We start from the raw sequence: 22,733 nt of genomic DNA, 5'->3' as shown, positions 1-22,733 counted from the left end.
ACTCTTTGGAGGTATTTCAAGTTTAGGGCAAGTGATGTTAAGCAAGGAAAAATAATGTGCAAACAACAGATGACGAGCCGTTTTGGGGGACCGGTGTTTCGGTTTAACGAGTGACTTAATCTCTTCCTATTTTAGCGTAACAACAAGCAGCGTTCAAAACACGACTAAGCATGAGTAGCCTGCATTACAAGTTTGCACAAACAACACTTCAAAGATGTAACAGAGAAGTATATTTTTTTGAGATCACAATGAAAAACAACAAAGAGGACATGCTACATATTCTCGAAACACTGGTCTCTGCAGAGGCAGTTTAGAGTGGAAGAGTAAACAACAAAGTAGGCACTCATGTCATTACATGCCAGATCCCAAAAAGTGAAGCCAAAACCTCAGCATCGCCTCGGGGGGTGTGTCGCTGTTAGTTTAGGGAGCATTTGATTTGATATCCAGCAGAGTACGCATTTTAAATGTCAATATCGTCGTTAATCATGTTTTTTAATCGTGGGAAGTCAAAATCTGAATTGAGATTAATATCCAATTAATTTTGCTGCCCTGCAGTCTATGCACATATCTGATACCGTAACTCAAGTGCTTCCACAAATATGTGATCATTTCTTCTTCTCCCAAACACTAACATACACAGCAACAAAATACATTAGGGTTGGTACTAGCAACTACTGTTTAAAAGCCAAGAAGAAATGATTTTAGGTTAATTCTAATTAGAACTATAACTGTGGTGCATTGCTAGCAGTGAGTGTAATGTTAGTCAGTGTTAAGGTTCGGGTTCCCGTAGTTTACTGAGCCAGCATCACAACAATGATAACTGTACAGGGTTAGTAGTATACAGCTGTTAATAATTTAATATATAATAATGTGTTTTTTATCACTGTTATCAGAGGGGTACTGGGTTTTAGTCATCAAGCAGTGACTATAGAATCTGTATTGGGAAGGACAGAAATGGTCTTGTAACATCTCTGCTGCATAGTGAGGAGTTGGTAATAATCCATCCCTCTCCTACAGTAAACATCATTATTTCCTGCTCAGAGGAAGTGTAGAGTTTAATATTCCTCACACGTACAACCAGCAGACACGGCTGTCTCTGTATCTCCCAGCAGGCTGTGTGGGAGCACTTACAGCGGGATGATGTATCATCAGTGCCCTGTGTGGGAGAAGAAAGTGTCACACAGTTAAATATGTAGGCCAATGTGTGCAGGAACTTTATGTTGCCAAATTGTCGTCTGTATTGTTTTTCCACAGTGTTGAATCTGCATGAAGGAGAGGATCAGAGCTGTGCAACAAAGAGGATTTATCTTAAAGTCACAGGTCCTGATTGACATCAGTTGTGTGCTAAATAGTGCGCATGTTGTGTTTCAGGTGGAGCAATCCAAAGTTCTGATTAAAGAAGGAGGGGTCCAACTGACACTCACCATCGTCGACACACCGGGGTTTGGGGATGCGGTTGACAACAGCAACTGGTGAGGAAGGCTGACATAATCAGGGTGTTTCCCTGATCAACATGTGCATATTCTACTCCTACAAATGAGTCATGAGTTGTTTTATCATTCATTTTCTTCCTCTTTTCTCCACCTGATGTCTTTTCTCTTCTTCTTAGTTGGCAGCCGGTGATTAATTACATCGACAGTAAGTGTGAGGACTTCCTGAACGCAGAGTCGAGGGTGAACCGCAGATCAATGCCAGACAACAGAGTCCACTGCTGCCTTTATTTCATCGCGCCCTCTGGACACGGGTAAGTGTGCATGAGATGAAGTGGAGTGAAGTCATGATGTATGATACAATGATGAGAGAAAATATGGGCCAATGAGTAGATAAAATGCCCTAAACATCACAGGAATGCTGTGAGTCTTCTTAAGGTGTGTTCAGGCCAAAAGCAGGGATCTTTTTCTGTGACACACAAATCACTTGTGTATTCTTTTTGGACTCAAGACATTTACCTGACTCTGTGCTACGAAAGCCTTTACGTGTTGTGATTCTTCCACATCAGAAATAATCAATCCAAACTCTATTTTTAAAAAAAGCATTTTAAACATTTTAAAAGCTGTTTGCAGGGCGCTGGTTTAGCTCAGTTGGTAGTGGCTCAGTTTGGCTCAGTCCTTGAAGCATCGGCTGCGGGTTCGACTCCAGCTTGTGGTCCTTTGTTGCATGTCTAACCCAACTCTCAGCTTCACTGTCCTATCTATATCTCATAAAGGCACAAGGCCAAAAAAATCTTTTCAAAAGAGCTGTTTGCTTGTCTCGTCTGTATAGTGACCTGACAAAGCATGAATTCAGATTCAGACGGATGGGCAGGTGCTCTGTAGTTTGTGTCCATCTGAGCAATCCTGGTACAGATCCTAGCTAGCAGGTCGTCAAGCTCAGCTTATAGTAGTTGCTGCTAAAAGCTTCACTATGTTCATCAGGTAGTCTTTAATGTTGTCCTCCTGCTGTTTGTCACAGGGCAGGTAGTGTCCAAAGAGTTTGTCAGAGCTTGTTTGTCTTATCTTACCTGCCATCTGCGGAGAGTAGGTCTAAACTGTTCTGTTATATTTCTTTATTCGAGCAGGGATAATGCACAAAGAACATTAACCTTTAGCAAATTGCTATTTTCCGCCCGTAGTCCCTGGGCAGGTAAGTAAAACTTAAAGCCGCTTTCCCACTGCTCAAAAAGACCTACTAACACACAGCTTTTTTGCTTAGTGAAAGGTTACAATGGATATTCAGACCCAGGTCAAATAACTCTACAGTAGACGTGGGTAATTATCGCCTCGTCTCCGATCAGCATTGATGGGAACACAAAACCCATGTCGACACGCTAATCTCCGCCCCCTTTCCAGCGCGATGCTACGCTCCGTCTGTTACTTCTGCGACTCCTTGTTATCTCAGCTACAAATTCCGCCCGTCTCCGTCCCAGCAGCATTCGAACATCTTTCCAAATTTGTCGGCGCAGAGTTTGATAAACAGACTGAATGAGTAATAAATACAATAAAGACCTAACCACCGTAACATCTTCACTGTTTACGAACCCTGTTTAGGACTTGTTTGTGATGTCGGATGATGACGCAGCAGAAAAGAGACCGACAGGAGTATACTTCACTGGCAATGGGAAAAGAGACAGTTGGCGTTTAGAAGTGGCTCTTCCCGGGTCTGAAAAACCCACATCAGCATGCTAAATTTAGTTGGGAAAGGGGTATAACAGCAGGTTAAGGGCAGAGTTGTGTGATAATTCCCTGTTGGTCGGCCCCTTTCACAATAGAAATAGTAATTTTTTCCATTGTTATTTGAATATTGTTTATAGCAGCTCTAAATGATCTCCAAGGCTATAATTTCCTACAGTTGAATAGTTGTAAACAAGATGAGATATTCTGAAGCTGTTTGTTTAGTTCTTCTGGAGATGCTCCTTTACAAGTCGATTAGTATTCAAAGGTGATAATTACAGACAAAAACATTCTCTTGCACTGGTGCAAATAAAAGGTCTGTGCCCCTCAGGGTAATGAATTGATGCAGTGCTTAAAGGGAGATAAAACATGACATGCATGACCTCTCTTTGGCTCGGAGTACACTACTTGGAAGGAGAATTTACCTTTCCATCCAGCATCCTCTCCAAGCTCAAATGAAGCTCAAGCAAAAGTGTGTGTGTGAGTGTTTGAGTGTGTCTGTGACCCACAAAGCTTATATAACGGAGTTCTGCTCATGCTCAGTAGAGTTCTGCTCTTCATCACTGAATCGGCCAATCAGAGTGGAGGCTTGGAGCAGCTCACAGAGGCAGGCCTCTCATCTCGTACAAACACACTCTGTCTTCTCTCATCCGGCAGTGTCTCAGACGGTGTGTGTGTTTGTGTGTGTTCACTTGGCATCTCTGGAACATTCCCTGTTTCTCAGTTTAGCTTCAGCACCAGCTTGAGTTCAAATTTATCTGTCCTCTCGAGCTTAGTGAAGGATGAATTTGAATTAAATCTGCAGAGATTATTGCAAGGTGTGAATTACATGAATGTGCAAACCTTTTAATAGTTCCATCCACAAAGTATGTCAATATGTAGCTTTCTGTTCACGAGGCCACCAGGCTGTTACTGTTTCCTTATTAACCTCTCCTTGTAATACTGATGTTTGACGCTGACATCAAAAGGTTTAGTTACACCTGTCATGATTTTAGGAAGCTGAAAGATTTTCTGCTTTAAAATCTTTAATGTAGCTCAACTTAAAATATCCACATGCTGCTTTTTATCCTGATTTATCCAGACACAAGAAAATTAATAACACATGAGACAGGAAATGTGGAATGTAGAAACATTTTGTGTGTTTATTAATAAATGCTAAATTTAGGAGAGATTTTTAGCCACACTATAAGAGGATGGTTATGCTGGCCACTCTGTAAAGACAGAAGGTTGGTTAACTAATTTTTTTCTACGGTCATTATCTTGAGAAAATAAAGCTTGTTTTTCAGACTGATTTATCTCATTATGTCAAAGACAAAAGGCAGATTTCTCAATATAACAAGATCATTTTATCACAAGAAAACACGTCCATAACTGGATTAATGACAGAACAATCTTCACTTTTGTTTACTGCAATCACATCATTAGAGCAGACATTCTTATTATAAAAGATGTGAGGTAGACCAGCCATCTCTCTGCTCCAGCAGCTCAAATAAAGCCAATTAAAATGGCAGAGGTGAACACATTCCAATTAATCTGATGTATTGACTTGAAATCAGTTGCTCACATCTCAAGATGCCGTCAATGCTCCAAATATACATGAATAATTAGAGGAAACTGCCTCTAGTTTTATCATGGTGTGGGTTTAATTGTCTGGTTATCTAAAAAAAAAGGTTTCTTTCAAGGAAACAAAATGATTAGCTTGTGATCTCAAGGAAACATCTTTAATAACAATAATAACAAGCCGGGCTGTTCTCAGCTTCTGTACATCTAGCACCAGGAAGTTATGATTTAACAGTCAGTGCTAATTAGCAAATTAGCAAATCTTAGAATGCTAAGACACTACCTTAAGATGGTGAAGTAGCTAAACATTATACTTGTAAATTATGTTAGCATTGTCATTATGCCTATGTTAGCATGCTGCGATTAGAATTTAGCACAAAGTAATGCTGTTCAGCTTCACTGAGACCGGCTAGCATGTCTGTGGTCTCTGAGACTTGTTATGACCTCTGTTGTTCAGTCACCTCTGTGCTCTGCAGCAGGAAGTTTTAATGTTATTGACAATATGACATAAGAATAATGTCCCTGAAAACTTCAAGACATATTAAACCTGTCTTTCTTTTAGCATTGAAGATGACGCTGATCCTTTAAACTGCTGCAGTCTCCATGTGTACAGCATGCAGTTCAGACTTGTGTTGTGTTGGAAAGGGTATGAAATTTTTAACAGGCAGACCTCGGCAGATTGCTGTTGTGGCTTTGGTGCTTCAAGCTGCTACCGCATATTAATAAGGAATTACAAATCTGAAAGTGACCTGAAACTGAACTTTGCTGCAAAACAAACAGACCATCCTGTCCGGTTAGCATAATTGTTAAGCTTTGCCCAATGTATGCCGTGCAATATGTTTAGTAACTGCACAGAGCTACTAAACAGCTCTTGACAGCTCTATTAATGTAATAGATCGCTGCGGCATGGCCCACTCTTGTAGTCCACAATAGCTGATGTATATTCAGGCAGAACATTAAACAATCAAGTCAGTAATAGTGAGTTCTGTTCACATTTCTGGTTTAAAATATGAGTTACTCTCTGTTGCACTACTGGAAAGCGACAGACTACTGTGAATAAGCTGACTGTTTACCCTCAAATGTTCAGCAACAGCTGCAGACATGCTGCTTGCATGCAGCTGCTTCCAAAACTCCCTGGCATGTGGCTGTATAATGTAAAATCCTATAAACCCTGCATTATAAAAGAAAACTGCATGCTCATGTTTTCAGCCGAGTGTGTCTGTGATACTAAAGAGGGAAGACGGGAACAGTTCCAGCAGTGAGTGCTGCTAGTTTGATGATTTACTGTCAGGGTGTATTTATGATTTAACACTGAGGGTAAAAACATTGTGAGATCACAGAGGTGCCTCAACTGTCAGTATCTCCTGCAGCCTCCAAGTCTCCCCCAGCTCAGCCCAGACACTCTGACTCCTGTTTTATCTGAGACTGCATTCGCTCCAGGACTTTCCTGATGCTGGTTTACACACCAGCATGACCCTGTTCACACACACACTTGGTCTCTGTGTCCCGCTGTGAACTTGCGAGCCACTTCACAGCTGTTTTGTTGCCCTCATTGTCTTTCTGCATTCCTGGTATGAGTACCTGAACATCCCCTTTACAAACACCCATTATGCAGCGTGTCCGCACATTTCATGCATGATTTGAATGTACACGAATAGAAACAAATGGGCTCAATTGTATTCAACCATAATATACAGTTGTGTTTTTACATAATTTTCCCCCATAATGCAGTACAAACTCCACAAACACTGCCCACACCCACAGGCAGCCTCCAGCCAGAGCTCTCCGTCTCTGGCCACACATCAGAGTGCGAGTCCCTCTTGTCATTCATACAGAGACGGAGAGCCTACTGGAGGATTACAAGGACAATCCCTCATCAGCCCAGCAAGACAAAACCATCAGTTGTCACCACAGAAGAAGAACACATAAGACAATAAGTCTGCCACACTGAGCTGGCTTCTTTGTGTCTTTGCTGTGGGCTACTGGTAAAAAATGTGTGGTTTCAGTTGGCCCTCTGCTGGTGACCCACTGAACTACTTTTACTTTGAACAGCCATTCACTCTAAGTATCACCCTGCACATGTAGTTAGTCCCTCAATCAATTTATAAAATAGTTTTTTTTAATGGGAAATAATTTAGTTCAGTTGAGCTGTGTGGCACACTGGCTAGCTATTGCTCAGCTGTAGAGCAAATGGGTGGACTCTTGCCTTGTTGATGACTTAGATTACACTGTGAAAAAGATGTAACCTGTTCTTATGTTTCTGTTTCTGTCTGTCCTTTAGTCTCAAGCCACTGGACATCGAGTTCATGAAGAGACTCCATGACAAAGTCAACGTCATCCCTCTTATAGCGAAGGCCGACACTCTGACCCCAGAGGAGTGCCAGCTTTTCAAAAAACAGGTATTTGTCTGTGTATGTTTCACATTAGAAGGATAGGCAGCGCTTTGCTACTGTAACTAAGGTTAACTGTTAACCACTTTTGTGATATTTGTATGTTATACTTCACAATATACATATTAAGCATAGACTGCATTTAAGGAGTGGATGTGACCACCCTGATGTTATTCCCTTTTATGTGATTGCTTTCTCCTGCCTTCAGATAATGAAAGAGATACAAGAACACAAGATAAAAATTTATGAATTCCCAGACACGGAGGATGATGAAGACAACAAGCTCATCCGAAAGATCAAGGTAATGGACCGCACCGTCCTATGACTCATTCATAACTTGATTTAAGGGCTTCTGATTGATCGGAGCAGAACAGCTGAGACAGATACATAAAGGGTCGCAGACAGTTTGTCATTTGGTCAGTTTCCAGCCCATGCGGCTGCCCCTCTCCAATTTCCCCCTGCCTGGTGGACTGATTGCATAAGTGATCATCAGCTTTATAGACAAGGTCTTTGTTAACAGGAAGGTCACTGCAGCATTTAAAATAGTGAGGTGTCTCAAGTATGTCATGTTTAATTTAACTGTATATCTTGTATCTATAGTTTTTTTTTTTCTCATTAGCAACCAAGGTATGTAGCTTGCTAACTCACAGTTAGCTTTCTACGCATGTGCTGCAAGTAGTCTTTACATCACCAAACCACGGACTGTTTTATAACACACATGTATACATTTTTTCTATGTAAGTTTTTGGCGTGGCTTGTAATTAAAACCAGAATCTAAAGCCGTGTTTGCACCATGCAGTCCAGTTTATTTTAGTTACATTACATATATGAAAGGTTATTGTCACGTTTATTCTGGCAAAGTCGTGCATGGTACCAATGTGTACCTGTGTCGAAGCAGCACACAGACCAGGACTTATAGTTGGAGTTTAAAGACATCAGACTGTATAATGGTCAACAGAATTGTCTTTTTGGACTGACCCGCATGCTTCGAAGCTTCGAAGCTTCGGTCGTTGCCATGGTAATCAACGGCAAAAATCAGGATTAAAATTTTTTTCCATTTTAACCACAGACGTTAGGAGACGAGCAGATATAACACAGATCTGTGTGTTTGCTCTGTACCTGGCTCAATAAGGTCGCGATCTGTCCGTATTTCCAAGCACAGTTACTATAAAGTATAAACTATGCCTCCACATGCCGTGAATGACACGAGCAGGAGCTGTAACCTGCGATCAGTTCATCATAGTTTATGATAATGCAGCGCGGGGAGGACAGACCTTTAACAATGTGGATCTGTGTTAATCATGCAGATCTTTCTGTCTGTCTGTCACTGTTAACAGAGACTCCAGGATGCTGCTATATGAAAAAAATATAGATAGATAGATTCGGGTACACCTCAGTCAAATACTGAGGAAAAAAATGACAGGTATGGTCAGTTGCAACAGGAAGTGACCATTAAAATAAAAGAGTCAATCACAGTAAAAGTTTTCTGCCTTTCCACTCCAGGAGAAGATGCCGCTAGCCGTGGTAGGCAGCAACGTGGTAATAGAGGTGAACGGAAAGAAGGTCAGAGGTCGTCAGTACCCCTGGGGCGTGGCAGAAGGTAGGTTTACATGATTTCACTGTTGAAAAAGAAAGATGGCCTCAATTCTGTAGCCTGCAAAATCAATTATAATAGAAGTGTGCATACTGTGAAGGTTTAAACTTTTTGTGTGTGCAAGAAAGGCTTTTGATACACAGTGTATTATATTGCACCTTGGTCAGTGACAGCAGATGTGAGAGAGGCGGATGTATGTTGTTCTTTTGATGGTTGATTTGTTTGAGAATGTCCAGCAGTCACAGTGTTTTCTCTATCATGATGAATGAAGCATGATATTTCTGAGTGGAACACAGTGCATGTTTTCTATAATGACCCCTGTATCCACTGATTGTATTAACTTCCAGATTAAAAAATGACTTGTCAAAATGTATTTTTGACTGAAAATGAGTTGGCAATCTTAAAACATCTATTAAGATCTCTAATGCTATCTAGCCACATTTGAACCATGACTTTTAACAGGTAATGCCAAGTAAACTTCCAACATAAGTCTTAGTTAATCTCATGTTTCCAGGGAAATTCAAGTGCACAGTTTTGCAACAATTTTGTGCATTTAGACAATTGTTGGCTTGGCTCTGTCTGTCTTGAAACACAGATAACCTTCGTCCAAAAACGTCAAGATGTATGTAGTCAAGATTCATCTGCATGTGTCATCTTTGTTCTGTTAGCTTAAATCTTTCAGCACATTTAATGTGGATGTCCAATCAGTGTTGATGGTAAATTAAGTCAGTTTAAAGTTCCTCTTTGCGTTGCTCTACAAAAATGAGTTCTACTGCTAGCTGAGCCCTCCAAGCAGTGCCTACATGTACCAGGATGCATTGCGCGCAAGCAGCTGGTCTGCCTCACTCCACTGCATTTCTTCAGCCGTATTGAATTGAACCTCCGATCTTCCAATCAGAGGACGACTTGTGATGAAGAAGAACCTCCACATTTAATAACTTGGTGAACTGTGCTCATGTTTTACAGTTGGGGAAGTGCAGCATGTTCCTAAAGATATTGTTACATTTTGACAAGTATCAAGTTATCTGGCAGTTATTACATTGATACCTTATACACCTATCTGTCTTCCCCTCCACACAAACCAGCTCACATGCACACAGTTCTTTTGGTTGTGTTCGTCTTGACCCTGATAGGGATTCTGGAAAAGGGTGATAGACTTAGGGCCCTATCTCTCACCCTGCTCACAAAGCGATTGTTATTGTTAGTTTCTACGGGCGCAGTTGCCATTATCATAACCCTGCGTCCACGTTGTGTTAGTATCTAATGCGCCCATAAATGTACCCATGGTTTTGGTTAACATAATGAGTTGTTAGGTGCATCGTTTAGTCTCTAAAGGCACCAGTAAAGGATTGCAACCCTGACCAACAAATACCTGTTACATAGTCAATGTATTTTTATGCTATTTTACACTAATTGTTACATTCATAGGGACACATCTCCTGACATCTCTTTGACCTTTTTGTCATTGTGCGGCCCTTCTCAAGCTGCTAGAATATAAGGCTACCTTCTCCGATGCCTACTTCACCTCAGGGAGCTTTGGTGGTTTCCTGCTGCTCCTGTTAAAGGTCTCCTTCAAGGCTTTCAATCCACGCACAAGCAGATCCTCTGCCTCAGCTAAAAGACGTTCACTTCTTCAACAGGTGCAGGCACACCAGAGTATTTTAAGGCAGCGGGAGATGACAGTCTGTTTGATACTTCTTACACCCAGAACAACCCTATGCCTAATTTACACCTTGCGCCTTACTTTGTACAAATATTATGCACCGTTTAACAAACAAAAGTGTATAAAACAGGGCTCTATAGTGTATCAGCATATTTTCTTTTAATATCCAACAAACATCAGAGACAACCAAGCTTTCACAACAAGCCACGATGAACTGTTGCTCTTCCTGATGTGTTAGTTTCCTTGTGTGTTAAATCCTCTGAAAGATGATATACTGTATATATCTTACTATAAATAAATATTACTCTGTTGTTCTGTGGTTGACCGTTTATCAGTCTTTCACTTTTCATTCTTTCTTTTCTCTCTTTTTTCTTTTTTTCTTTGTCTATTCTTTTCCATGACTGACAGAGGGCATTTTTGGTAAACAAAACCATCTTTCACTTTATTTCAAGCTCATTTCCCTCCTACGGCTCCTCCTCCCTCAAAGTGTTCCCCAAACTCTCCCGCCCTCCTTCCCCTCCACTTTTCTGTTGCTGTCCTGTCTCATCATTAGGCTGATGGTCAAACCAATGCTCTAATCAGACTTGGGCTGAATACTCATTAAAAGTTTTCAAAGTGCTTACAAACACTAATTTTGAAAACATTTGAAAACTAAAAAGAATATGGTCTTATTGAAATGTGAACAATTATTTTGAAAGACAAAAGAACATAGACGCTGAAATCATTCATGTGTTCTCAGTAAAGTGTTGGCCGCAGTGCTCTTTGCTAACAGCAGCATACATCCTGTTAAATTAGCCTCTATAGCACATGTGGTTTAAAGTAAGAAGACTTCCGTTTTATAAAAAGCTGTTATATTTGCTTTATTTAGATAATCACAGATTGACTTAATCATGTTTTTGTTTGACGATAAATAATGAGATATTGTTTGAGATAATAAGAAGTAGATATAGCCTGTTGGTTTTAAACATAAAGCAAACGCACAAGTGCCTTAAGCCTGCATTATGTCTAATGGCCAGCAGGGGGCAAATCCCACAGAAAATGAGCCTACTTCTCACTTGATTTTTTACTTCACTAAGCATTTTCTTAATGAGTTTATGGTCCCATCTTTAGTTTTCAGTCTTCTTCAGTACAGCATGATGTTTATTTTGTCAATTATGGTCCCATTAAGAGTAAAATCGATGATAAGGCAGGGTATGCTCCAAGGCATGGCTACCTGTGATTGACAAGTCACTACTCTGGCAACGTGTTAACTGAGCAATACGTGTCCACCCTCTTGTCCAAATATGGTCTCTTCTGGCTCCAACCAAACAAGATGGTGACAGCCAAAAAACTTGATGCTTAAACGCCAATCTGCAAACCAATGGGTGATATCATGGTAGCCATTGGTGAGTCATATCTTGGTCAAAAATCAGAAAGTCATTGGATCCTTATCACAACTGATTTGTGTCAATGTTAAATCGTATATATATCCCCAGATATGTTGCAATTACATGTCTGTAACAAAGGCCAGTGATCTACTTGATAAACACATGAATGATTTTTACCCACAGTTTATTAGCCGGCAAAAAAACCTCTCTATTTGTTTTGAAGGATATTTCCGGTTTATTACAACTCAGGTCTTTGACTGTCATTTTAATCATTTACAACAACGTTGTTCTCACCACAGTAATGAAGCTACGAGGTGACAACACTACATCATGAAACACGAGCAGTCAGACGATCAGACAGGATGGAAAGACTGCTTTCTGACCGCTCATGTTTCACTCCGTCTGACGTCTTTATATTGATGTGTTCACAGATCTAAGAATTACCTGTAGATTCATATGATTACTGTCCAGAAGAAGACCGAGGTTGTAATAAACAGGGATAATCCAGCATGGCACATTTGATTAGGTTAATAAATCTGATCTGTCTTGAAGCTCTCACATCCTCACTTGTTTCGTCCCAGGTCTGATTCTGTGAATAGTCATGGAGAAAATTAGAGGCTGTTTCGTGCTGAAGCTACTTTTGCAAATCAATCACATCACTCTAATACTGTGGCTCCCTTCTTTGCTCCAATGGTATCACATGCTGTAATACAGTTGAATTACTGCCCTGCTTGTCCACGTGTATCGGCTCTTCACACTCTGAGTTGAGTTGATCGTGTTGGTGCAGGGTGTGAACTGTTTGTACTTGTTGTATCGCTGGACCAAGGACTGGGATCCACCATTCTAACGCATTGCTTATAGGTTCAATACAGGCTCATCAGCAGTTAATGGGTAGTGCTTTCCAAACGGGCATGTAGCAGCTTAATTAAGTCATCAAGGTAACATGTGGCTTGGTATCATGAAATCTCACTCATAAGCATACTTAATATTTAAAGAGTTTTAACATTGAAATACACTGTTTGCAAAACATCCTGCACACATACACACACACTTGTGCATGTTTTAATTAAACAGCTGTGTGCTTTCGATTCATTACTGTAGTTCATCATCATGGCCTAAATATACACTGCTAATAGATAAAGCACTGAGGCTCAAAACACCTGATGGACTGAGGCAATTCTGCATAAAAGTCTGTGATTGACAAAAAAAGAACTTGACGTAAATGTAAACCAGGAGTATACATCAGGTATTTTCTGCCTTTCATCAACAAATAAAATCTGTAAACTTTGGTTATAAGCTTTTTTTTCTCCCAATGACCCTTGACCCCAACTTAGCTCCTCCACTTATTCCCTCACAAAGAATTGTCCCCCTGGCTGGTCATGCAAAGATCCCCCTGAAGCACCCCTTTCCCCCCCCTACCGCCACACTCCCTCTACAAGCCAGTCAGCTTGGAAACATGCAGGTTATGGTGTTGATCCGGGCCAAATCTGGGCTGAATCTGGGCCAAACATAGGCCGATTCTGGGCTCCAACCGGGCCAAGTCTGAGGCATAATAAACCCAGCTGCTCCAGTCCCAGATTTAGCCCCCGCTGGGCGCAGACAGTAACTGAAAAACCGTACCCCTCCCCTCCGTCAGAGCTCCCTCCTCTAGAAGAGCCAGGAGGTCAATGGCTGGCATTGCAGGCAAAGGGACGGGGCTTCTTAAGTTTCATCAATGGTAAGGTGTCCTCCTCATTCGCTCCCCTGATGATGATTGACTGCCAGTGGGGTGGAGGCTAACCAATAAGGAGCAGCGTATTTGATGAAGAGGAGGCTGCAGATCCATCACATACATCCTAAGCTGCATTTTATCTGCAGTCCTTTTCCAGAATCCCCTCTGAACGTGTAACCATGTCTTTGTTGTTGAGATAAATAATCTTGATCATCTAACTGTACCATGTTAAAACAAATGTTTCCTGTTGTCTGACCAAGAACTCTTGTTTGTTCTAACAATGTGGCGTCTGTGGCGTCCAACAGTGAAAGGCTGTGATCAGATAGAAGGCTTTTTTTTCTTAGAAACTCAGCCGTGAGCATTTCTATGTAAACAGAGCAGAAGGTCAGATCTAATAGTGTGTGTTCAGACTAATGACTATATATAGATGGATGACGCATCTCCATCTCCTCTATACCCCTGGAAACAGGCACTGCCATGTTGCATATTTGGAGCCAGAGTCTGGGCAGTAGGGATCAACTGGTGGAGCCGCGGTATTACATACCGCCCCTTCTGCTACCCACAACACACATTTAACTTAGTGGAAAAATGACAAAGATCCCGGAACTGCACCGTCAACAGCAGAGCGGCGTCTTGTGTTGGTCTGAAGCACACATTTATAGATATGGAAACTTCAAGGACCTCCTCTACTCTGGAATCCGAAATCCGGAACAGATTGGCTGCAGGAGCCATTTTTGTCAACAGAGCTGTCAATCATGACGTTATAGCCCTTTTTATAGCATTGAAGTCATCAAAACTAATCTTCTCACTTTGACATAAATTTGCATGATAAAAGGGTTGGGTTATGGTTGGCTTTAATGAAAGAAACCATGACTGAGAAAAATGTATCCATCTGTTAACATGGAGGAGGCAGCCTTTATGACCTAGACTGCAGCCAGTCAGCAGGGGGCGATAGAGATGTTTTTCACTTTTTGGGAGCTGTCAGATCCTCCATCTTTTTATACAGTCTGGATAAGACTACGTAAGACGCGTCATCTGGTGGAGGCAGGGAGCTTGCTAAACTACACTTCCTCAATCTAGGACGCCTGCCTCCGATGTCATGTCTCGTTCAAAATCGTCAGGTTTGACATGCAGACTGCAGACCTGAAGATTTTTTCGACGATCCACCGGTGTATTCTCGTCACATGGAAACGGTAGTATTTCACTCCAGCGTCTCTCGCTGGGCCGTTTCATTCAGAGGGAGGGACGCATTGCATGCTGGGTGTTGTAGGAAAGTAGAATGGGCAAATCCACAAGCTGTTTTTACACCTTTCTCCAAAAATATGGCACCAGTTTCAGATATTATTGCTTCTATCGATTGCAGAGAACAATAGCTTTGACTGACAGTGGCTTTTTCCAAGGGCAAATTGCTCCTTTAATGCTAGATGCCAATAGATGGGAAATTACAATGGGCGGCCCAAATAACATGAATCATTTACATAATTACAAGAGTGTAATTTCTCAATTTGGGTGAAAAATGTGCATGATGCTGTGTTGCAAAAGCCTGTCAGCGTTGAGATTCTCATGACATCCTGAGATACCATCAGGGATGGTTGATCCAAATTTAATTTAGAGTGCGTGCCCAGCATCAGTTAAGGACCAGATGTTTCCCTCAGCCACAGGAGCTGGAGACCATGGACCGTATATAAGAAGTGGATGTACCTAATGTAATCGCACTCACTGTTTGTGGACGACTATTTTGAAGCCTGGAGTTTGGCCTTTTGGCAGTGCTACTGTCATGCTGAATATGCTGCATTACTTTTTTGGTAGAAGTTGCATTGTTCAGTCATTGCAAGTTGGTTTGTGTCAAACTATTTTGGAATCAAGGGTTAACAGAAGAAGTCATACACTTCACAATGGAATTTTGCAACAGCATTGTTTGCTGTTGAAGATGAACCCCAGTGTCAGCTGAGAAATGCTCAGAATATAGTTTGTCGTAAGAAACCAAACCTGATGAGAATCCGAATGAAAGCCATATTCTGGTGTTAGAACCGACCTATGTGATCATGGCCTCATGTCCCTCTGTCCCTCTGTATTCTGTTGATGTGCTACTACTACTGATATTGTATGTCACTTTAAACACCTACACCTACTGTTAATGTACCCCTCCCTTTATAACTGATGAATGAATGAACTTTACATACGGTGAAAGGTGTGTTTGTACCACGATGTCTCCATAGAGACTAATGAAATTAATTTAAACTGGTTTTGCTTGTAGTTTCTTTATCTTTTTTTCTGTATTATCACAACATTATATTTGTTTTATTATGTTAATAACAGATCTTACTCACTAAAAACACAATAACATGTTTCTGCTTGGACTGCGTCTCAATGTGAACACATAGTCAGAACTAGACCACAGCAGTCGACCGTTTACTAGCAGCTGTAAGATTGTATGTCCAAAAGGTTTTTCATGCTTGCAGTGTATTTTTAGCTCAGTACCCCTTATGACCAGAAAGGGATTATTATCAGTGTAATTATGAGAATGGTTGCTGTATAGTAATTTTGATATGTGTGTCCCTCTCCCCCCTCTGTGTTTTCCTCTCTCTCCCTGTGTGTTTTAGTGGAGAATGGGGAACACTGTGACTTCACTGTGCTGCGCAACATGCTGATCAGGTGAGACACAGGAAGGCTCATGGACATTACAAGCAAATAGACAGGATGGGGCAGTATTCTGTGACATTAGGTATTTCTTTGAACTCTTGTCTGATGGCATAAATTAGTTCCTGAGACAGGAAGTGAAAAACAATCTCTTACATATTAAATATTAGAATTTATTACACTTAACATTTATGATTTTAGACTCTAGAACATTTTAAGATAGAGTAATAATATAATTTATAACACATATTATAAGGTGAAATCTGTCATTTGACACTCTCGCTCCTACTCCCCTCCTCTTCTTTCCTCCTGTTCGTCTCCATCACCATACTTGATTTGTTTTTTCTTTTCCTCCCTTCCATAGGACCCATATGCAGGATCTAAAAGACGTCACCAACAACGTCCACTACGAAAATTATCGTAGTAAGAAACTGGCTGCAGTCACCTGTAATGGAGTGGACACTACTAAGGCCAAGGGCCAGCTCACAAAGTACGACAATAACTGCTTCCTTCATTAAAAAGGCCGAACACACTACAGCCTGTATCCACAGCTTTCCTTTTTCATTTGTTTTTTACTATCTTTATCTAAAGGCAGCATACCAGACGACGGTTAACAATTATTCTGTGCCTTTGCTTTGTTAACAGGAGTCCTCTGGCGCAGATGGAGGAGGAGCGCCGTGATCACGTGATGAAGATGAAAAAGATGGAGGCAGAAATGGAGCAGGTCTTTGAAATGAAGGTTAAGGAGAAGAAGCAGAAACTGAAGGACTCAGAGGCTGAGGTGGGTTTGAGTGTGTGTGCGTGAGAGGATACAGACTTGTCAAAACAAGCACTGTGCAGGAGAGTAAGATCGCACAGAAGACTGTAAGGATGAATAAGAGTGATAGAAGAGATTTTTCTTTTCTGTGACGTACATAGTAAGGATTTTTTTAAAACTCTGAGCCCAACATGATTGTACAGATGTCTTATTACTGGTGCTCTGCTGTTTATTGTATTGTTGAAAGGCGCCTTTAAATAAAATGTATTATTATTAACAGTGAGACAGTACAAGAAGTTTAATTCAGGATTTACAGTGCGCATTCATTTGAGTTTCCTGTCTTTGGATGCATACGAGTGAATCTATCTGATGTTTTGACCCTCAGCTGGAAAGAAGACATGAGCAAATGAAGAGGAATTTGGAGGCGCAGTACAAAGAGCTCGAGGAGAAAAGACGAGTGTTTGAGGACGAGAAGGCCAACTGGGAGGCTCAGCAGAGAATCCTCGAGCAGCAGAAACTGGACGCCTCCAAGTCAGTAACACTTTCAAACAGCTTAGTGTTTAACTGGAAAACCAATCATCTGTAATGTCTGCATGTAGACAATATGTTCTAAAGTTGTAAAATTCGCTAAGATTCATGCATCAGAACATGGGTTTGGAGGCAGGTTCAGAGAAAACACTGTTTGCTCTAATGACTAATTTATCTATTAATCTAAAGATTATTTATTTTACTTTTTTTAAGCTCCAATTTCCACATCACTGTGATGATATTAATAATAATAAGATTAATAATAAAAATAATAATAATAATAGATAGTTTGTCAGGTGCCTGATCAGAAAATACTGGACCTCAAATTCAAAAGGATTGCGGTGACACATAGATTAATTTAATCACTGTATTATCATTGTGAGGATAAGGTTTTCCTAACTGGGTCGGAACGCATCTCTCCTCTCGCTGTAACTTGTGTCGTGAAGTGAGTGAGTGGTCGTACAAGTATGAGCCAAGCAGAGCGAAAGATAAGCTTAAACATCGTACCGGGGCTTCATTTAAAACGTTTGGGGCTCAAGCCAGCGCTCCCCAGAACGTGGCACCCTAGGAGACCGCCTATATCATTTATGCCTTCAGCCAGACCTGGTTCTTACCCCTTTTTCTTACCCCTGTTTTGACAGCCAGAGATGAGACAAGATCCTTTTCTGCACACACATAACTTTACTGTGCTCCAGCTCTTAACTCAGCCCTCTTGTTTTTGCGACGCATCGAAACACATTATACAAATCGACGTTTTTGCGTAGTCAATGATGTCAATTAATTACCAAGCCCTACTCTTAGCCACACAACGGGGAAGCTACCTGCGTAATCTGGGAAATGTATTCAAACTTATCTGGCTTCATGCACCACTGAATATAGAGCCATAAAAGTTCTATCCATGAAACAGCTCACTGTTCACTGTTTCATGGAAACTCAGCTCACTAATGTCAGTTGCACAGCTACATCTATCAAAAGTTTGCCTGTTGGTAGCTGATATTGGCCACAATAAGCGAGTGTGTAATAATTTTGAGTAACACCACTATTCAACACGACAGTTTTGGGGTCTTGGCAGATATCTAAAAAAACAAAACAAAATTAAAAAATGTTTTTGCTATGTTTTCTGCATGTTTATTGGACCAAAATAGTAATGTATTGTTCTACCTTTGACTGTCTCTCACACAGGACGATGGAGAAGAACAAGAAGAAAGGAAAGATCTTTTGAAGAGAGACGCGACCTTCAGTTTTACATAAGCTCATTTTTCTTCATCCCCTCTGAAGTTCACTTCCACCGCGGCCCTCATAACATACACACACATCAGCAGATATAACAAACAAAACATTCCACAAAGTTCCTCTGTGATACATTTAACATGCACCACCGGTGACATTGCCATCCTTTAACCAAACACACAGACACAAACAAAACAAAGGCCCACATGCTCGTCTCTCTGCATCTATTAAAACCTTTTTTTTCATGGGGAATGCATGTTTTTGTGAAATTCTATTTTCCTATATTTCCTGACAAAGAGGAGAAGCTCGAGTTCCTCTGAGCTACAGTATGGCAGGGACCATGCAAAGCCATTTGTACACACGTAGTAGTTATCGTATGTTCTCTACATATTCCATAGATCTGCAGGTAGACGTACTCTCCCTCTCCTACGCTCCTTTTCTTTTATTGTTCTCAGAAATGTTACACAAGTGTATACACATTAAAACACTCCTTAAGACCTCAATGGAAGTGTATCAGGAGAAGGGAAAAACGTATGTGTGTGAAGGGAACTAAATCAGGAGGCAGAACTCAGATGGACTTAAGGCCCGGTCACACTAGAAAATGGCTGATTATCCCAAAAAAAATTGTGCTTCTACAAGCTTTAGGATCTAGTGAGTGCTTGTGAACGGTTGATAAACTGCTGTTACTGGCAGCTGACTGCTAACATTCATGATTCTGGATTGTGTCTCATTTCAGAGTTAGTAAAGGTGGAAAAACTCTGAGAAAGAGCTCGCCAAGTGCTAGTTAGCCAACTTATCAGCTTAGACAATGATACAAATGTCGACTAAAATAAGTACACTGTCGTAATTTGCGTTCTTCTGTAACATAAAACGTAACAATTATAGCAACTTATTTAGCCAACAGATACTTTTGCAGCTGACAATGGAGGTATAATGTTGGCAATAATGCAGTCTGCCATTAAAAAGAACGTGTTTAATGTTGTGATTAACATCTCTGTTAAGTGAACAACAGGTTTGTTAGATTTAAGACAACTCTACCCTGTCAGAATTCCCCTACTATGCTACTATGTACACAGTGTCATAATGGGTGCATCTGAATTTAAACTGCATTAATGTCTAGTTAGCAAACATTTTGAATGAGACAATTAGGTCATTCATAACTGTCAACAAAGAAGCTTTATAATCCGACAGAAGAGATGGTGTAACATAGCAAACTAGCTACATTAACTCCCTCGCTACTGTCGCTACGGCTTAGTATTTAAGAGCGTGAATGTGTGCTGTAAAGTTCCCGAAACTTGCAAGCTAATCCAGTGATAAAAATTCAGCCATTTGGTGTGACCGGGCTTTCAGACAGGATCGTGCCGCAGCGGCAGGTGCGGTGTGCAAGTGTATGAGCAGGTGGTGTTTTATAGATGCTGTGTTTGAGGTCAGAGATACTGTGTGATATGAACCAGACCTGGCAGATAGAACTCATGTGTGTAACAGCCACCAGAATATTGTCATTGCAGTTTGTGTTTCCTATTTAAATAGAAAACAATATGCAAAAGCCTCTTTGGTGTGTACAACTCACAGGTGACAGTGATTTACAAAGATGTTTTATATTGTGATGTAAGTGATGGATGTTGTCATAAATCTGAACCCTGATGTCCAGCTTTTTGTGATATTTCACCTTTGTGTGTAAAACAGCCAAAGGGACGATTCATGAAAAAGCTACAAATGCTCCTCTAACCCTCTGTTCCCCTCAGAAAGATGACTGTTGGGAGACGTTTGCCAATCCAGCCATAGCTTTGACTCTGACTTCACCGTAGAGTACAGTGCATTAATGCTTCCACACGACAACACGAAACCCCTCTGCTATTCTCAGAATATGTGAAGCTCAGAGTCAGAGCTGTGACACATTAGAAGTATACATTTCCCAGAGTTGTCATGTTTTATTTTCATATGATATTGATATTAACGCTACTTTTATGTAAGGTTAAAGAACGACTCCTTAAACCTCTTGTAGTTTTCTTAAACGACTCATAGATTAATCCGTTATTTTGGTATAGTTTTTCAGGCTGCCTGTGTTTAAAGCGAATCCTAAAGGGACACACCTTTCCCCTTCAGCACATAAAATATTACCTGTATGGAAATGCATATATTGTGTACATACTGGAGGCTGCTTGGTGGCCTTTTTCTCTTGATTTTTTTTCCTTTTTTTCAGAATATTGTATGCGAGGAAAAAGAGAACTTGTTATGTTAAACATGTCTTAAGAATCCATGGATACATTTCCATTCATTAATACACACACATATAAACTGTATACATCTATGCCAATGAGTACAACTTCTCAGGACCGCTCTGTTGTGCGATATTTTCTCCTTAGGTCCAGAGGAGAGCATTGGTCTTACAAGTTAATAAATGGAAGTGACTGAATTTTTCTTTGAAATGATTGTGAGCCACTCACCCTTTCAATAACACCAAGTAAAGATAGACCGAAGTTTAGGTGGATTTTTTTTGTAATAGTTTCTTTTTTATATGTACACTGTTTTCTGCTTCTTTTCTTTGTTATATTATATGTTCTATCTCTAACTGTACATGGTTAATATTAAAGTTGACAAGGTTATGCTTTAACTCCCAATGTGTGCCCGTTTTCTTTTTAACCATAGACTGTGTATAACAGTTGCTGCTATTTGACACCATGGGTTCAGGCCATCACAACAAGTGTTTTGGAGCCAGAAGTGACCATTTTTGGTAGACCTGGTGAAGCTGTAGAGGAGCAAGGGGCGGCAAACGCTAAATTATCACGTTTATACACTGCGCAATACTCTCTATGCCCCAAGCTAATTTATTAGTTAGCTAATTCGAAAGTCAACATCAGTGTTTCCCAAGAAATTAAATTCTAGTGTTCAATGATTAGACTAAGAGGTTAAGACACTTGTGGAACTTGGCAAACTTGCCGCCAGCACCAATCCTCATTCCCATGCATAGGCCGCCACAAATTAATCCATGTACGAGATCACTGAAAGAGCTAACAAGGCAGGCATGGTCATCTCAGATGCTGATATATGCTTATAAGTTCCAACATCTAACATTAGATACATACATTGTAGTCCACATATCTGGTATTTAGATGAAAGATTTCCCAAAAGACACTAGGTTAAGTTCAGAGACTAGCCGTTTTTGCACAAAGATTCAGCAAAAGCGACGTACCGAAGCTCCGCTGTTACACCACCTTTATACTTTCACACTTTGGTCTCTGTTACACCTGTGACTTCCTCCTTTGCTGGCGTAATGGAGGAGCGACTTTGCCCCACCTTTCCTCTTCCTAGGAGGCATAACAGAGGCCTAACAGTCCCACCTTGAAATAGCTGATTAATTAGCTGAGAGCTAAATTAATGGACAACAAATAAAATTGGCCACAATGCATAACATTAAGCCTTAATGTAATTAAAATGGGTACATTTTACCCATCCACCCCACCCCCCCTTACAGAGGCCAAAATGTATTTTAGTTTTTATTTGTGTACGAGGTTGTAAACATGTTTATTTCTGTGGTTAATTTGGCAATTTTAAAAAGAGGCCTAATTGGGATTAACTCAATCTTGGAACAAGCATCTAGTCCCTTATTTGTTGTAGGCTCTAGAGACACTTTGGTCTGAGGTACTAAACATTAGTCTTACATTGCCAGGCTGATATTCCCCATCATGTAAGTTGTGTGACAGCTTCATATGTGTAAAGTACTATTACTTATTTTATTTTTCAATTTAAGTTATCACGTAGAATATAGCTTTATATATATATATTTTCATTTATTAGGGGTATTATCACAGTGTGGTATTATAAGTACTATAAGTAGCCTAAGTAGAGGGTCTGAACACTTCTTCCACCACTGACAGATATTGTGGTAAACACAACGTTCATCTATAAACTAAATACAATTTAACTTACAAAATGGTCAAAGCTTTTCAAGAATACCAGTGTTGTAATGTATTGGAATCTTGGTTTGCGTATTTACTTTGTGTAATACGGGAAAAAAGGCCCTACTTTGATTCACTCGGCAGACAGACGTCGGATCAGATTCAGAATTCTCCCGTCTACTTAGTAATAAAGACCTGCTGTATTTTCTCTGATTCCAGATCAGTGCTCCGTGAGCGTAAGTACG

At 40.5% G+C, this 22,733-nt stretch overlaps 1 protein-coding gene across 2 annotated transcripts in view; it reads left to right on the top strand.

Annotated features, from left to right (window-relative positions):
* The window catches only part of septin15 (septin 15), a 48,976-nt gene extending 27,773 nt beyond the window's left edge, over nucleotides 1-21,203 (top strand). For both annotated transcript variants that reach the window (XM_069687297.1, XM_069687296.1), the window contains exons 4-13: nucleotides 1,372-1,472; nucleotides 1,610-1,744; nucleotides 6,991-7,108; nucleotides 7,308-7,400; nucleotides 8,603-8,699; nucleotides 16,038-16,089; nucleotides 16,439-16,564; nucleotides 16,720-16,855; nucleotides 17,217-17,362; nucleotides 18,542-21,203. In XM_069687297.1, coding sequence (XP_069543398.1) covers nucleotides 1,372-1,472; nucleotides 1,610-1,744; nucleotides 6,991-7,108; nucleotides 7,308-7,400; nucleotides 8,603-8,699; nucleotides 16,038-16,089; nucleotides 16,439-16,564; nucleotides 16,720-16,855; nucleotides 17,217-17,362; nucleotides 18,542-18,581 — 1,044 coding nt within the window. In that variant the 3' untranslated portion in view covers nucleotides 18,582-21,203. The remainder of the gene's footprint in view (nucleotides 1-1,371; nucleotides 1,473-1,609; nucleotides 1,745-6,990; nucleotides 7,109-7,307; nucleotides 7,401-8,602; nucleotides 8,700-16,037; nucleotides 16,090-16,438; nucleotides 16,565-16,719; nucleotides 16,856-17,216; nucleotides 17,363-18,541) is intronic.
* Nucleotides 21,204-22,733: the final 1,530 nt, after the last annotated feature.

This window comes from Semicossyphus pulcher, unplaced genomic scaffold, assembly GCF_022749685.1.
Source record: "Semicossyphus pulcher isolate SPU_LCO1_2020_fin unplaced genomic scaffold, fSemPul1.0.p SCAF_8, whole genome shotgun sequence".
Lineage (NCBI taxonomy): Eukaryota > Metazoa > Chordata > Actinopteri > Labriformes > Labridae > Semicossyphus > Semicossyphus pulcher.
This window is presented reverse-complemented; position numbering and strand designations above follow the sequence as displayed.